The following is a 15,701-nucleotide window of genomic DNA, read 5'->3' on the forward strand; positions in this document are numbered from 1 at the left end:
TCAACTGTAAAAATACGACTTAAATTCTGTAAGTTGAAAATATGTACTTTCTTTTCAAATTGTAGGGGATCCTTAATGCTAGGAGGAGGATTAAAATCATATTTGTGTCCTTATAAATGTGATGTAAGTTTTAAAAAGAATACGTTACATCTATTTTTATAGTTCTTCTTTCATCCTCTTACTTTTAAAATTATACTCCGCAGATCTAACTATGATTTTAAAAAATGTAAAAAAAATATGAGAAGAATCGAATAAGATGTGTAGCTTATCTCCATTTAAAATTACTAATAAATTAAAATTTAATAATAATCTTATGAAATTAAATCTTCACATTCACAAAAGTTGATAGAAGTTTCTTCCATCCTTCCTAGGAAATCTGTCCATTTATTACCCATTCCGCTGTGACTCAAGCTACCCCATAAAAGGGGTAGGTCAACAAACCCAGAAACGGGCGAGAAAGCATTTTTCGTTGAGCTCCACAGACTTCTCATTTCTTCCGTAATATTACCCTCAATTCCTCAAAGCACGATGTCTTTCCCAAATTACCCCCACCACCCCTCTCTATCTACCCTTCTACCAGCCATGGGCCAAATCCTCAGTGCGAGACGAAGCTCGAAGCGGAAGCGGGAGCCAGAATCCGAAGACCAAAACCAGGCTTGCAAGGTTGTCGTCGTCGAAGACCCAAACAAAGAAGGTATTGTTTTCACCGCACTCACAGATCAAATAGAAATGGTTAGATGTATGGATTTGTATTTGTGTATTATGACTGGATTTGCGCGTGTGAGCGGGTATAATGTCAATTTGATTGAGCAATCGCTCATCACCTCCGTTAAAAAAAATTTATGATTGAGCATTTGGTAAACTTGTATGTGCAACTGGATCGCTCCAAATTTCAACCTTATGTTTAATTCGTATGACTTGTTAGTTTCCTAAATATCTTTTTTTTTTTTGTTTTGGCCGATTAACAAGGTGTTCTTCTATAATCTATTAATTCTGTGTAAGCTAGCCGTTGACTTTCCCACTTCCCAGTGAAAGATCTAGATGTTCCCACAAAATTTAGCAGAGAACTCCAGTGTAAGCCATATACACTGGAGTCTTCTTCATCCTCAAATTCTCAGGGGGAGAGAGAGAGAGAGAGAGAGAAACAGAGAGACCCATTTGAGAGACTGATAGAAATCTTTTATTTGCACTATGGCTTGGTTCTTGGCGACAGTGGAAGTGAAAGCTATTTAAAAAAAAGAAAAAAGAAAATTCAAGTTGAAAAGACTAAAGAAGAGTACATGTACATGATACAGAAAAAGCAGTTGAGGCCCCAGCAGCAGAAGTAGACGCTGATGCATCATTAGTAGAAGGATCTCTGCAAGAAAACATGACGACTGAAGAGGTACCCTTATAAATCTCTGTGAAAGCGTCACCATTTCTCACTCTCTCTCTCTCTGTATGTTTACTAGCCACGTGTTTTTTTCCATGTATCAATATCTTCTAAATTTTGCTCATACATAATTGTATAAGAAAATTGACTAAGAGATCTGTCATATTCTACTACTTGTTTGTGCTACAAATGGAGATGAACCGCATGAAAGAAGAAAACAAGGTATCGAGGAAGGTAATAGAAGAAAAAATGAAAGATTACCATGATTTACTGATGAAATTCGCCACAATTCAGCTAAATAACCAAGAAAAGGTAAATCTAGTTTCCTTGTTTATTGAATCTGTCCGTTGTGTTATGCATAACAGCATAAATACTTAATTGTCTTACACTTTGATTTGATTTAGGATCCTCAGTCCTTTCTTTCGCTTCGTGGTAACAACGAGGCTAGTCAAGAACCAAACACAATTCCTAAAATTCTAGGTGTCACTAACCAAAGACTGTCACCGTCACACAAGGATGCTATTAGGGAGAGTGAATTAGGGTTGTCACCGAGGCTACATACATATATTGAAGAACAAGAACAAGTGGAAGGTAAAAATCAGCAAGAAGAAAAATATGAAATTATTAGTAAGTTCAGATACCACTGAATCATCATCGTCCTCTTTAGTTGGGTGAAACTTTGCTTAAAGCCTTAGAGGATCCAGAAAGAATTGAAGAAGAAAAAAAATGAATCATCATAAAAAAAAAAAAATGGATTTAGATTTATGTTTAGTAAATGATATTTCCCATTTTTCAATTTACTTAACTCGCCAAATATGTCTTATTTTTCAGCCCAATCAAACTCAACCACAAGAAGCACCTTGTCTTCCATGGCTACGCCAACCCTTCCGTCATCTTTTGAATCTCGATGCGATCATGATGTTTTCTTGAGTTTTAGAGGTAAAGACACCCGCAAGAATTTCACTGATCACCTCTACTCCGCCTTGGTGCAAGTAGGAATTCGTACCTTCCGAGATGGCGAGGAACTTCCGAGAGGGGAGAACATGCCTACCGAACTTCTCAACGCCATTCGAGGGTCAAAGATTTCCATTGTGATTTTCTCCAAAGGCTATGCTTCTTCCAGGTGGTGCCTCGATGAGCTTGTGGAAATTATAAACTGTAAGAATACCATAGGCTGCACTCTTCTTCCGATATTTTATCATGTGGACCCTTCGGATGTTCGAAAACAGACAGGAACTTTTGTAGAAGCCTTTGTTAGGCATGAAAAGTGGTTTCAAACTGATATGGAGAGGGTGCAGAGGTGGAGGAAAGCTCTTAGTGAAGCTGCAAATTGCTCCGGCTGGGATCTCGAAAGTGTTGCAAATGGGTATTATGCTATAGACTCTTGTACTTTTTCATGCATTTCTTTTTCTTTTTCTTTTTCGTCCTTTTCTTTTAATTTTTGGACAAAAATTTATAAAAAGTAAAATTAAGCTAAATGGATTTAAGAAAATTAGTGTTTGAGTTGAATCAGTTGATGGTTTTCTGTTCCATGCCCAATCTATTAGTTTATCAAGATCTTGACATCTAGAGACAAACCTTTTTTCTAGAAATGATCAAGTCTAGGATTGCTTTCTAGATAAACTATCATACAGATGAGAAGAATGATATTGTAACCATACTTTGCTCGAAACAATTAATGGCGTTTTCTACTAGAAGAAAAAAAAATTGTTTCATGGCATGTCAATAGGAGAAGAAATTATATATAAATAGATTTAAATGATAATTATCAATAAAATTTGATAAAACCTAATTGTTTGTCATGACATATTAATCTCATATTATTCTCAAATGACTAGTATGATAAGATCTATTCGGTACCTTGATGAGTAATAATTTTCTTCTTTTTTTTATCTTTCCTTTTGCTTACTTTGTTCTATTTTCCATTTGAATCATATAATCAGGTATGAATCAAGATTCATCAAAGAGATTGTTGAAGAAGTTTTGTGTAAAGTGAACCCCGGTCGCATGAATGTTGCCAAACACCCAATAGGAATGGAGTCTCGTGTTCATCATATTAAAGATTTATTAAATCTTGGAACAAGTGACGTTCGCATTGTGGGCATTTACGGAATGGGTGGAATAGGAAAAACAACCCTAACAAAAGCTGTTTATAATGAAATTTGTGTTGCATTTGAAGGAAGTAGTTTTCTTTCAAACCTTAAAGAAAGTTCAGAAAAGCCCAATGGCTTAGTTCAGTTACAAGAACAACTGCTTCATGATATCTTGAAAACGAATTTAAAGATTGGTAATGTTGATAGAGGAATCAGTATAATTGAGGAAAGAATTCATGAGAAAAAGGTTCTTGTTATTCTTGATGACGCAGATGATTGTGAAAAGCTACACGCGTTAGGTGAAAAGCATTGGTTTGGCCCAGGAAGTAGAATCATTGTAACAACTAGAGATGAACATTTGTTAAGTCAATTGGGAGTAGATGAAAAATATAAAGTAGAAGAATTGAATCATAGGGAGTCTCTTCAACTGTTCAGTTGGCATGCCTTCGAGATGGTTGATCCAAAACAAGATTACTTAGAGCTTACAATTGAAGCAGTGGATTATGCTGGAGGAATTCCATTAGCTCTTGTGGTTTTGGGTTCTTTTCTTAAAGGAAGAAGCATTGCTGAATGGAAAAGTGAATTGAAAAAATTACAAAGAGTTCCTCATAACAAGATTCAAAAAATACTTAGAATAAGTTTTGATTCACTGGACAATTCTACAAAGGACATATTCCTTGATATTGCATGTTTCTTTGTCGGTATGGACAAAGAATATGCAATCAAAATACTCGATAGTTGTAATTTCTCTCCAGGGATTGGTATCTCTATTCTCATTCAGAGGTCACTTGTGACAATTGATTACCAAAATAAGTTGAAGATGCATAATCTGATTCAAGATATGGGAAGGGAAATTGTTTGTGAAGAATCACCTAAATATCCAGGAAAACGCAGTAGGCTATGGTTTCACGAGGATGTCTTAAATGTACTACACAAGCATACGGTAAGAGGTATATGCATTTTTACTTATATATATAAAGAGGAATTTGCATTTACATATATAAACATGTGCCCATATACATAATATGTGTTATATAGGTACGCATAAGAGATTTGCTTGTTTGTCAAGCATGCTTCATAGTTTGAATAGTGTATCAACATAACTCATAAGTGATTAACTTTAGATCCAAAACTTCTCTAAATCAAGTCAAGTAGTTTACAACATTAAAATGGTATGCGATCACGTTTTAAGCAATTCTAATAACATACTTTAGAATTATTTTTTAAATTATGGTGAGAATGTATAGGCTTAGTCTAGTTCAATGTTATTCTTGCTTTACCCAAGATGAGGGTGTGTTGCTAATCCAATCCAACTATCTATTTTGCCAGGGAATTGAAAGAGTGGAGGGTCTCATCTTAAATCTACCTATGCTTGAAGATTTACATTTGAAAACTGAAGCATTTACAAATATGAAGAATTTGAGATTGCTCCAAATAAATTCTGCACATCTCACTGGATCTTATGAACATCTCTCTAAAAAGCTAAAATGGTTTTGTTGGCATAAGTGCCCTCTAAAATTTTTACCACACGATTTTCATCTAGAGAATCTTGTTATTCTTGACATGCAGCATTGTAAAGTCGAACAAGTTTGGAAGAAAAAGAAAGTATGCCAAATCTTTCGATGCTTTTTTTTTTTTTTTTTTGCTATTAATTTAAATATAAAACTAACAAGAACTTCTCTTTTCTTTATTTTTTTTTCACAGATACTCAACAATTTGAAGGTCCTTAATCTTAGCAATTCCAAATGTCTCACCAAATCACCAAACTTCTCACAAGTCCCACAACTGGAGATACTGATACTTGAAGGTTGCACAAGCTTGGTTCAGGTTCATGAGTCCATTGGATATTTGAAAAGACTTGTTTTATTAAATTTAAAAAATTGTACAAACCTCAAGGTCCTTCCAAGAAGCATTTGTAACCTAAAATCTCTTGAAACTCTCGACTTGTCTGGTTGCTCAGTACTTGAAAAATTACCAAAGTATATGGGGGATATGATGGATTTAACGAAGCTACCTATAGACCAAACTGCTATCAAGAAACTACCATCTTCCTTTGGTGTTTGCAAGAATCTCAAATATGTATCATTATATGGATGTAGTAGTCTCACTGAATTACCAAACTTCTTACAAGCCCCACATCTGGAGTGTCTGGTACTTGAAGGTTGTACAAGCTTGGTTGAGATTCACGAGTCCATTGGACATTTAAAAAGACTTATTTTGCTAGATTTACAAAGATGTGAGAACCTTAGGAATCTTCCAAACAACATTTCTAAATTAGAATCTCTTGAAACTCTTGACTTATCTAAGTGCTTTAATCTTGAAAAGTTGCCAGAGCAATTGGGAAATATGACGGCTTTAACGGAGCTATTTGTGGATAACACTGCTATTAAGAAATTACCATCCTCCTTTAGCCTTTTGAAGAATCTTGAAACTTTATCATTACGTGGATGTGAATGCCTCATCGAATTACCAGAGTTCTTACAAACCTCACGTCTAGAGACACTAATTCTTGAAGATTGTACAAGCTTGGTTGAGGTTCACAAGTCTATTGGACTTCTTAAAAGACTTGTTTGCCTAAGTCTAGGAGGATGCAAGAAGCTTAAGAATCTTCCAAATAGTATTTCTAACTTAGAACTTCTTGAAACTCTTGTGTTGTCTGACTGCTTAGAACTTAACAAGTTACCGGAACAACTGGGGAATATGATGGCTTTAAAGGAGCTACTTGCAGATAGAACTACTATTGAGCAACTACCCTCTTCCTTTGGTCTTTTGAGGAATCTCGGAATTGTACGATTATCTGGATGTGGAGGACCACCCCAATCATGGATATCACTCAAAAGCTCCATCCACATAAATTTGTTAGTTTCCATTTCTGGATTATGTTCATTGACAAAACTGGATCTTAGTGACCGCAATTTGTCTGAAGATGAGTTTCCCATTGAACTTGGATGTTTATCTTCTCTCAGAGAATTGGTTTTATCTAGAAACAATTTTCTTAATCTACCTAGTTGCATCAACTACCTTCCTGCATTATCGGATTTGTTTGTGAATGAGTGTACTACTCTTCAATCAATCTCACTCCCCATAAGTTTACAACTTTTGGAAGCAAATGGTTGCACATCATTGGAAAGAATCTTAATTTTGACGAACAAGAGTTTAGGATCTTTTTACCTTAATAATTGCCACAAACTGGTTGAAATTCAAAGTTTGAACAGTGTGCAATGTGCATCAAATGTTCTCATGGGAAGGTGCAACAATCTAGCATATGATTTTAGAAAAAGTATTCTCCAGGTTCTCTCTCTCTTTCTCTCTGCCTCTCTTCTTCTTCTTCTTCTTCTTCTTCTTCTTCTTCTTCTCTCTCTCTCTCTCTCTCTCTCTCTCTCTCTCTCATTTTATGATGTAAACACATTTTTTGAAACAGATGCTGTGCAAGACAGATAGCAGTTCCCTTTGCCTCCCCGGAAGTGAGATTCCAAATTGGTTTAGCCATCAGACAATCGGTTCTTTAATATCCTTTCATGTACCTTCCTTTTTGGATGGTAAAATGGGCAAGGTGCTTGTTTGCGTTGTTTATGCAGCAAACAAGGAAGTACCCAGAGTGTTAGATCTACAGGGTTGGTTCGACTGGACATTCTGTAATAAAACTAAAAATCCCCAAGAGTCATACAAGATAGAGTCCAGAAACTGCTATTTTGATAGCTTTGAAGATCATATATTTCTAGCCATGATGCAATTTCATCATATTAATCTTGAGATGAAAAGTGGAGACGAAATAGAGCTGTCTATTGATCTTGGAGACCAGAGTCAAGTGAAGAAGTGTGAAATACAAGTGAAGAAGTGTGGAATTCATCTACTAGTTGATGAGCCAAATGTTATAGATGAAGATGGAGGTGTGGTCTAATACAAGGAAGCACCCAGAGATTTACGTAGATGGGGTTGGTTTGACTGGAGATTCCGTAATAAAACTAGAAATTCCCAAATATACTTGTTTTGTTCCAGAGAATGCTTTTTTGATAGCTGTGAAGATCATATATTTGCAGAGGTGATGGGATTTCGTCGAATTGAACTTGAGATGAAATAGAGCTGGAATTCGTGGAGATGGAGTTTCAGTAAAGATGAAGTGTGACATACAAGTGAAGAAGTGTGGCATTCATTCATGTACAAATTTTATAGATGAAGATGAAGGTGAGCTCCTACATACCTGATTTTCATACTTCGACAGATGATGACGTCTCTAAAAGTGAGGACGGATGATTGTAACGATCCATCAGCGCAGATCCAAGAGCACAATCCCCCCCAAATATGGGGGGTTTAGGATGACACTGGTAGCCAGAAGGGAGTATATATCCTTTGGTGCTTTTTTCTAAGATTCTAAGGTATATTCTCATAGATATTTCAACATTCATTTCGAGTGAGGCTTTGCCAATTTTTTTTTTTTTTTTTTTTTTTCAATAAATTATTGTTTATAAAAAAAATTAAATAATGTTCACATTACTTGTCAAATGGATAATGTTCGCATGATCCATTACATTTTTTTTTTTCATTACAGAAAGTCCAGGTGAAAGAAAACAATAAGTCTGCGAAAAAGTTCATAGAGGGCGTCGGTCAAAAGTTACTGAGAAGGAAAAAAAGCAAATTATTGATGGGTCCAACCAAGTTGATATGGGTGGGTTGAAAGGTCTCCATCGTCAACAATACCTAATAAGCAATAAAACGAAGGAAGAAAGGCAGATGGGCATCAAAGATTCAAAAAAGCTGGATGGAGATGGAGGAGGAGGGAGTACTCTGTACGACTCTCAGGGCTCGTTTTACTTTTGCTTGCAGAGTGCCCTGAAAAGCCTTCAAATTAGTTGGTTGTATTTTCAGAGAAATAAATACTATACATTTTTGTGTTTGTAGAGCTGATTTTTTAATTATGAAAAGAGAAGTGATCTATGGCCGCCAATTTTTTTTCTTTTTATTTTTTTCTCAATGATGATATGCATTTTTCTTAGCCCTTAGGGCTTGGCAATTCGGATTGGTGTATCGGGTTTAGATTGACCTACTTAATCTGTGAACCCATTAATGGCCAATTCTGACATGATATAACCATTTATTTGATAAATTAGAAAAAGAAAACCCAAATATAAGCTAATAATGTTATTTTAACTTTTCAATATATTTACTTTTTATGTCACATTAATAATTTTTTTTATTATTTAAATAAAAAATTACTATAAAACAAAATTTTTCAATTTTTCATCAAAAAATTCAAAATATTTACTTACTTTATATCACATTAATCACTTTCAAATCAAAAAACACTTACAAGTCCATTCCCAAACAAGCTTAGAGGTTTTCCATGAGCTTATATATATATTTTAAATAGTTTGCTTGGAGAACCTGGTTCAACACCTTTTGAAATCAACAAGTTTAAAAAATTAAAAACAATGATACACAATAGCCTAAGAGAAACAAAAAATGAAGATGAATTTATTTTCTTTCTTTTCTACGAAATTATAATTTAATGTACAAGGACTAAAGAGTAAAGACAAAGGAAGGAGAGAGCTGGTATGAGTCATGGCTCTCCCCCTCCTTTCGATAATTGCCCCTCACAAATAGTATAATTTATTGCCATGGATTCAGCTTCAGTGCTCTGTAGTTTTAAACTACAACACATTTGCTGTAAATTTAATGAAGGGCCCAAATTGTTCCAAATTCCTTTTAACCCACACTTCGTCGTTTTTAACTCAAAGTTGTCTAATTTGCTGAGAAACTAAAACCCAACATTAATAAAAAATTTAAAAATAAAATAAATTGAGAATAATTTAAGGGAGAATGTAGATTTTTTCCTTTTTTCTTGGTTAACTTCGTCTCTTACGGATTAGGATCTCTTCACTGTAAGAAAAATAGAGGAAATCATTTATTTTGATCAGTTGTATTTAATTGCTTTACATGATATTATTTTAAAATTTTAAATAACGTAACAATATCTTTTGTTAAATTGCAAGTGTTTTTCTGAATTATAAAACTCGTGGATGCTCAATGGTTAACTCAACCCTGTTTTTACTTTCGTTTTGGCTATGTTTTCTGGCTTCGTAATTTTTTTTCTCTTTTTCTTTACCCTTAATCTCTCTTTTTCGTTACCCAAAATTCTCCCTCTCTCTCTCTCTCTCTCTGTGTCTCTCGCTTTCCCTTCTTTCAACCCAGAATCTGTATTTTTTTCGTTACCCAGAAATCCTAATCAAAGTCTCGGCCATCAAAACCCAGAAACTGAGCGTTAAACCCAAACCACGATTTCTTTTCCAAACTAGCCCCCACCATCCCTCTCTATCTGCCACTCTACTAGCTATGGGCCAAATCATCAGTGTCATACGACGAAGCTCGAAGCGGAAGCGGGAGCCAGAATCCGAAGACCAAAACCAGGCTTCCAAGGTTCTTGTCGTCGAAGGCCCAAACAAAGACGGTAATTGCTTTCGCCGCACTCTCAGATCAAATAGAAAAGCTTAGATGTATGCATTTGTATTTGTGTGTTTTGGTTTTTTCTTTTTTCTTTTTAATTTTTATGCGCGCGTGTGAGCGGATATAATGGCCAATTTGATTTGAGTAATTTTATATGGGATAGTGGTGATGGCTCAATCGTTCATCATCCTAAGCTAGCCGTTGACTTTCCCAGTGAAAGATCCAGATGCTCCCACAAAATTTAGCAGACAACTCCAGTGAGAGCCATATATACTGGACTCGTCTTCATCCTCAAATTCCCAGGGGGAGAGAGAGAGAGAGAGAAACAGAGAGACCCATTTGAGAGACTGATAGAAAACTTTCACTTTCAGTTCCAATTCCACTATGGCTTGGTTATCGGCCATAGTGAAAGTGAATGCTATTTTTTTTTTTAAGAAAAAAATGTAAATTCGTAAAGAAACAGAATGTGTGATCCATAAAATGAATTTGTGATGCAGGATGAATTTTGGCAGAGTCTCACCAGTCACCACCAAGGGAAAAATGAGTAGCACTTGAAAAAGAGAAGTCTTATCTAACAAAGAGTATCTCACTCAAAAAATATTTTTCTTCATTCATTCATTGATTCTCAAACTCTTACAAAAGAACACTTATAATTTGATTGAAATTGGGCCAAGCCTATTATGAATTACAAAATGAGAAATGCTACTCACCATTCTCAAGTGTTTGTCTGCTAGCATTCATTTTTTTATTTGTTTTTCTTTTTTTTCTTTTTTTTTGTAAAAAAATCAACTGGATGTGAATATGCACATAGACAAGAATGCGGGAGATGGACACTTGAAAATCATGAGTAGCATTTCTCTTACAAAATAACTTAAAAGTATAAAATTAAATCCTAATAACCTAAATAAAACTGATAATATAAATAAATCTAAAAGACCCTGATTCTTTATTTTTCATCTTGCTATTTGTGTTTAGAATTATGTTTAACAATTTTTTCTTTCTCATTTTTCAATTTGTAAAAAAAAAAAAGGAAAATCTTGATTGCACACATTATTCAGGCTCAGCCCCTCGTATTTCTCACAAGATATGTCTCCTTTTGCAGTCCAATCAAGCTCAACCCCAACAAGTACCTCATTTTCCAAACCTCATTGGAATTACGATGTCTTCCTGAGTTTCAAAGGTGAAGACACCCGCAAGAACTTCACCGATCACCTCTACTCTACCTTGGAGAGAGTTGGAATTCATACCTTTCGAGATGACGAGGAGCTTGGAAGAGGGAAGACCATCTGTACTGAACTACGAAATGCGATTCATGGATCAAGAATTTCCATTGTGGTTTTCTCCAAAGACTATGCTTCTTCCAGGTGGTGCCTTGATGAACTTGTAGAGATCGTGCATTGTAAGAATACCGTAGGCCACACTCTTCTTCCTATATTTTATCACGTTGACCCCTCGGATGTTCGAAAACAAACTGGAACTTTTGCAGAAGCCTTTGCTAGGCATGAAAAGTTGTTTCCTACTGATATGGAAAGGATACAAAGGTGGAGGAAAGCTCTTACTGAAGCTGCGAATTGTTCTGGCTGGGATCTTGAAAGCGTTGCAAATGGGTATTATGCTATGGACTCCTCTACTTTTTCATGCTTTTTTTTTTTTTGTCATTTTCTTTCCTATTTAAATTTTAGACAAAATTTGATAAAATGTGAAATTAAGCTAAATGGATCGAAGAAAATTAGTGTTTGAGTTGAAGCACTTAATGATTTTATGTACCGTGCCTACTCTATCAGTATCTCAAGATTATGCCATCTAAAGAGACTTTTTTTCTAGAACTATCAAGTTTAGGATTGCTTTTTAAATAAAATATCGTACACTTGAGAAATGATAGTGTAATCATACTTTGCGCGAAATAGTTAATGGCCTTTTCTAATATATATATATATATATATATGGCATGTCAATAGGAGAAGAAATTATCAAGAAATATATTAAATAATAATTATCAATAAATTTGATAAAAACCTAATTGCTTTTATGACGTATTATTCTCAAATGACTAGGATGATAAGATTTATTCGGTGCCCTGGTGAGTCATAATTTTCTTTCATCTGTATCTTTTCTTGTGCTTACTTTGTTCTTTTTCCCATTCGAATCATAATAATCAGGTATGAATCAAGATTCATCAAAGAGATTGTTCAAGAAGTTTTGTGTAAAGTGAACCCTGCTCACTTGGATGTTGCCAAACACCCAATAGGAATGGAGTCTCGTGTTCATCATATTAAAGATTTATTAAATCTTGGAACAAGTGATGTTCACATTGTAGGCATTTACGGAATGGGTGGAATGGGAAAAACAACCCTAGCAAAGGCTGTCTATAATGAAATATGTGGTGCATTTGAAGGAAGTAGTTTTCTTTCAAACCTTAAAGAAAGTTTAGAAAAGCCCAATGGCTTTGTTCATTTACAGGAACAACTTCTTAGTGATATCTTGAAAACGAATTTGAAGATTGGTAATGTTGATAGAGGAATCAATATAATTAAGGAAAGAATTCATGGAAAAAAGGTTCTTGTTATTCTTGATGATGTGGATGATTTTGAAAAATTACGCATGTTAGTCGAAAAGCAATGGTTTGGTCCAGGCAGTAGAATCATTATAACAACTAGAGATGAGCAGTTGCTTACTCAACTTGAAGTACATAAGAAATATAAGGTTGAGGAATTGAATAATTGGGACTCTCTTCGACTTTTCTCCTATCAAGCCTTTGGGATGGCCCTTCCAATAGATGATTACCAGGAGCTTTCGATTAGTGCAGTGAAGTATGCAAGAGGACTTCCATTAGCTCTTGTGGTTTTGGGTTCTTTTCTCAAAGGAAGAAGCATTGATGAATGGAAAAGTGAATTGAAAAAATTACGAAGAACTCCTCATGACAAGATTAAAAAAATACTTTGAATAAGTTTTGATTCACTAGACAGTTCTACCAAGGGGCATTTTTCTTGATATTGCATGTTTCTTTGTTTGTATGGACAAAGAATATGTTATCAAAATACTCGATGGGTGTAATTTCTCTCCAGGGATTGGTATTTCTATTTTCATTCAAAGGTCACTTGTGACAATTGATTACCAAAATGAGTTGAAGATGCATAATTTGATTCTAGATATGGGAAGGGATATTGTTTGTGAAGAATCACCCCGATATCTAAAAAAACGCAATAGATTGTGGTTTCACGATAATGTCTTAAATGTACTAGACAAACGTATAGTAAGAGGCATATTCATTTACATACATAAACACTTGCGCGCACACACATGCATAATATACGTGTTGTGTATGTATGCATGAGAGAATTGCCTTTTTGCCTATCTTGCTTTATAGTTTGACCAACATAACTCAAGTGATTGACTTCAAATTCAAAACTTCTCTATGTCAAGTCAGGACCGTCAGGTAGTTTACAACATTACAATGATATGCAATCATGATATAAGCAAGTCTAATCATGTTCAAATTACTTTAGTATTCCTTTTTAATTTATGGTGAGAATATATAGGCCTACTCTAGTTTAAAGTTATTCTAGCTTTATGCAAGATTAGAATGTGCATTGCTATTCCAACCATCTGGAGCAATCTTAAACTGTCAAGGGTCTCATCTTAAATCTCTATGTACTTGAAGATGTAAATTTGAAAACTAAAGCATTTACAAATGAAGAATTTAAGATTGCTCCAAATCAATTAGGTACATTCACAGGATCTTATGAACATTTCTCTAAAGAGCTAAATTGGCTTTGTTGGCATGAGTATCCCTCGGAATTTCTACCACAAAGGTTTCATCTTTAGAACCTTGTTATTCTTGACGTGCAGGATAATAATAATGTCAAATAAGTTTGGAAGAAGAAGAAAGTATAACAAATCTTGTAGTGCTTTTTTTTTTTAATTATATATAATGTTCAATATATGATTAACAAGAACTTTTTTTTTCTTTATTTGTTTCACAGATATTCAACAAGTTGAAGGTTCTTACTCTAAGCAATTCCAAATATTTAACAAAATCACTAAACTTCTCACAAGTCCCACAGCTAGAGATACTAATACTTCAGGGTTGCACAAGTTTTGCTCAGGTTCATGCGTCCATTGGGTATCTCAAAAGATTTGTTTTACTGAATTTACAAAGATGCGAGGACTTTACGAATCTTCCAAGCAACATTTCTAACTTACAATCTCTTAAAACTCGTCTTGTCTAAGTGCTTAAATTTTGAAAAGTTATCGGAGCAATTGGGGAATATGATAGCTTTAACGAAGTTGTGTGTGGAGAACAGTGCTATTAAGCAACTACCATCCTCATCTAGCCTTTTGAAGAATCTTGAAACTTTATCTTTACTTGGATGTGAATGTCTCATCAAATTACCGAAATTCTTACGAACCTCACATCTAAAGGTGTTGATACTTGAAGGTTGTACAAATTTGGTTGAGGTTCACGAGTCTATTGGACTTCTAAAAAGACTTATTTACCTAAATTTAGGTGGATGCAAGAAGCTTAGGAACCTTCCAAGTAGCATTTCTAACTTAGAACTTCTTGAAACTCTTGAGCTGTCTGACTACTTAGAACTTGATAAGTTTCAGGAGCAATTGGGAAATATGAAGACTTTTAATTGCTTGCACGCGAGCAAAACTACTATTAAGCAACAACCATCTGCCTTGGGTCTTTTGATAAATCTCGGAATTATGTCATCATCTGGATGTAGAAGACCATCCTCATCAATATCATGGATATCACCCAAAAGCTCCAACAACATAAGTTTGTTACGTTCCATTTGTGAATTATGTTCTTGAACAAACCTGAGACAGCTAGTCCTCATGGGTGCAATTTGTGTGAAGATGAGTTTCCTATTGAATTTGGATGTTTATCTTCACTCATAGTGTTTGATTTATCAAGAAACAATTTTTGTAACCTATCTAGTTGTATAAGCAACCTTCCCTTGATTACGGGATTTGTCTTTGCACGAGTGCACTACTCTTCAATCAATCTCACTCCACACAAGTGTACTAGTTTTGAGGGCAAATGGCTCTGCACATCATTGGAAATAATCTTAATTTTGACATACCAGAGTTCGGGATCTTTCGAATTTAATAAGATGTTTACGTGGGAAGGTGTAGCAATTTAGCATATGATTTTAGGAAGTGTAGCTATTTTAAAATATCATTTTTTATTTTTATTTTTTCATTTTTGCTACAAATTATATCATTCGTACAAAAGATAAGTTATTGCATAAATATATCATTTTAAGTTTAAAATTAACAATTAAATAATATTTCACAACTTAGTATAAAATGCAAGAATAAATGCAAAACAAGTTATGATAAAAGCTAAATTTAATTAAAGAAAACATGCATATTTAAGCTATTATCAATTTTTTTTTACCAGTACTCTGGTAGACTTCAATTTTTTAATTGTTGCTAAGGTAAAATTTTAACTGCACTACTCAAAACCCAAAACAGAAGAGTTGCGTCGCTCTTTTTATCACACCTACAACAACCCACTCTTAAATGTGCGGCTCTCTTTGTTACTTCACAAAGGCTTAATACAAAGCTCCTAAAGTGATAGGCTCCATAGGGGTCTAGCTAATACACAAGTCTTACTATGAGATTGTTAGCCGATGGACCAAACAAAATCTTCATATTATTTACCTCAAATTCAACTCTTGATATTTTTATTTTTTACATCTTATCAATCTTCTATTACTATTGCCTATTGGTAAAAGCAATGGGCCTACTACTAATGGGTGGGTGAAAGTAACATCGCACGCCGA

General features: G+C 34.6%; 2 protein-coding genes across 3 annotated transcripts; both read left to right on the top strand.

The window, feature by feature from the left end:
* Nucleotides 1–331: 331 nt before the first annotated feature.
* On the top strand, nt 332–13,787 carry LOC132163139 (disease resistance protein RUN1-like). The gene is made up of 11 exons (XM_059573331.1): nt 332–694; nt 1,296–1,384; nt 1,568–1,684; nt 1,777–1,999; nt 2,204–2,738; nt 3,316–4,408; nt 5,170–6,756; nt 6,887–7,355; nt 9,581–9,910; nt 11,009–11,513; nt 12,066–13,787. Exons 1-11 carry the CDS (start codon nt 529–531, stop codon nt 12,847–12,849), a joined length of 5,898 nt encoding a protein of 1,965 aa, XP_059429314.1. The 5' UTR covers nt 332–528; the 3' UTR covers nt 12,850–13,787.
* LOC132163626 (disease resistance protein RPV1-like) lies at nt 4,304–8,410 on the top strand. Of its 2 annotated transcripts, none has more exons than XM_059573988.1 (5): nt 4,304–4,408; nt 4,795–5,070; nt 5,170–6,756; nt 6,887–7,841; nt 8,015–8,410. In XM_059573988.1, exons 1-4 carry the CDS (start codon nt 4,307–4,309, stop codon nt 7,364–7,366), a joined length of 2,445 nt encoding a protein of 814 aa, XP_059429971.1. In that variant the 5' UTR covers nt 4,304–4,306; the 3' UTR covers nt 7,367–7,841; nt 8,015–8,410. The 2 variants fall into 2 exon arrangements, with proteins under 2 accessions (XP_059429971.1, XP_059429972.1); XM_059573989.1 differs by having other exon boundaries at nt 4,316–4,415.
* Nucleotides 13,788–15,701: the final 1,914 nt, after the last annotated feature.

The sequence above is a fragment of the Corylus avellana genome, chromosome ca10, assembly GCF_901000735.1.
Source record: "Corylus avellana chromosome ca10, CavTom2PMs-1.0".
NCBI classification, from domain to species: Eukaryota; Viridiplantae; Streptophyta; class Magnoliopsida; order Fagales; family Betulaceae; genus Corylus; species Corylus avellana.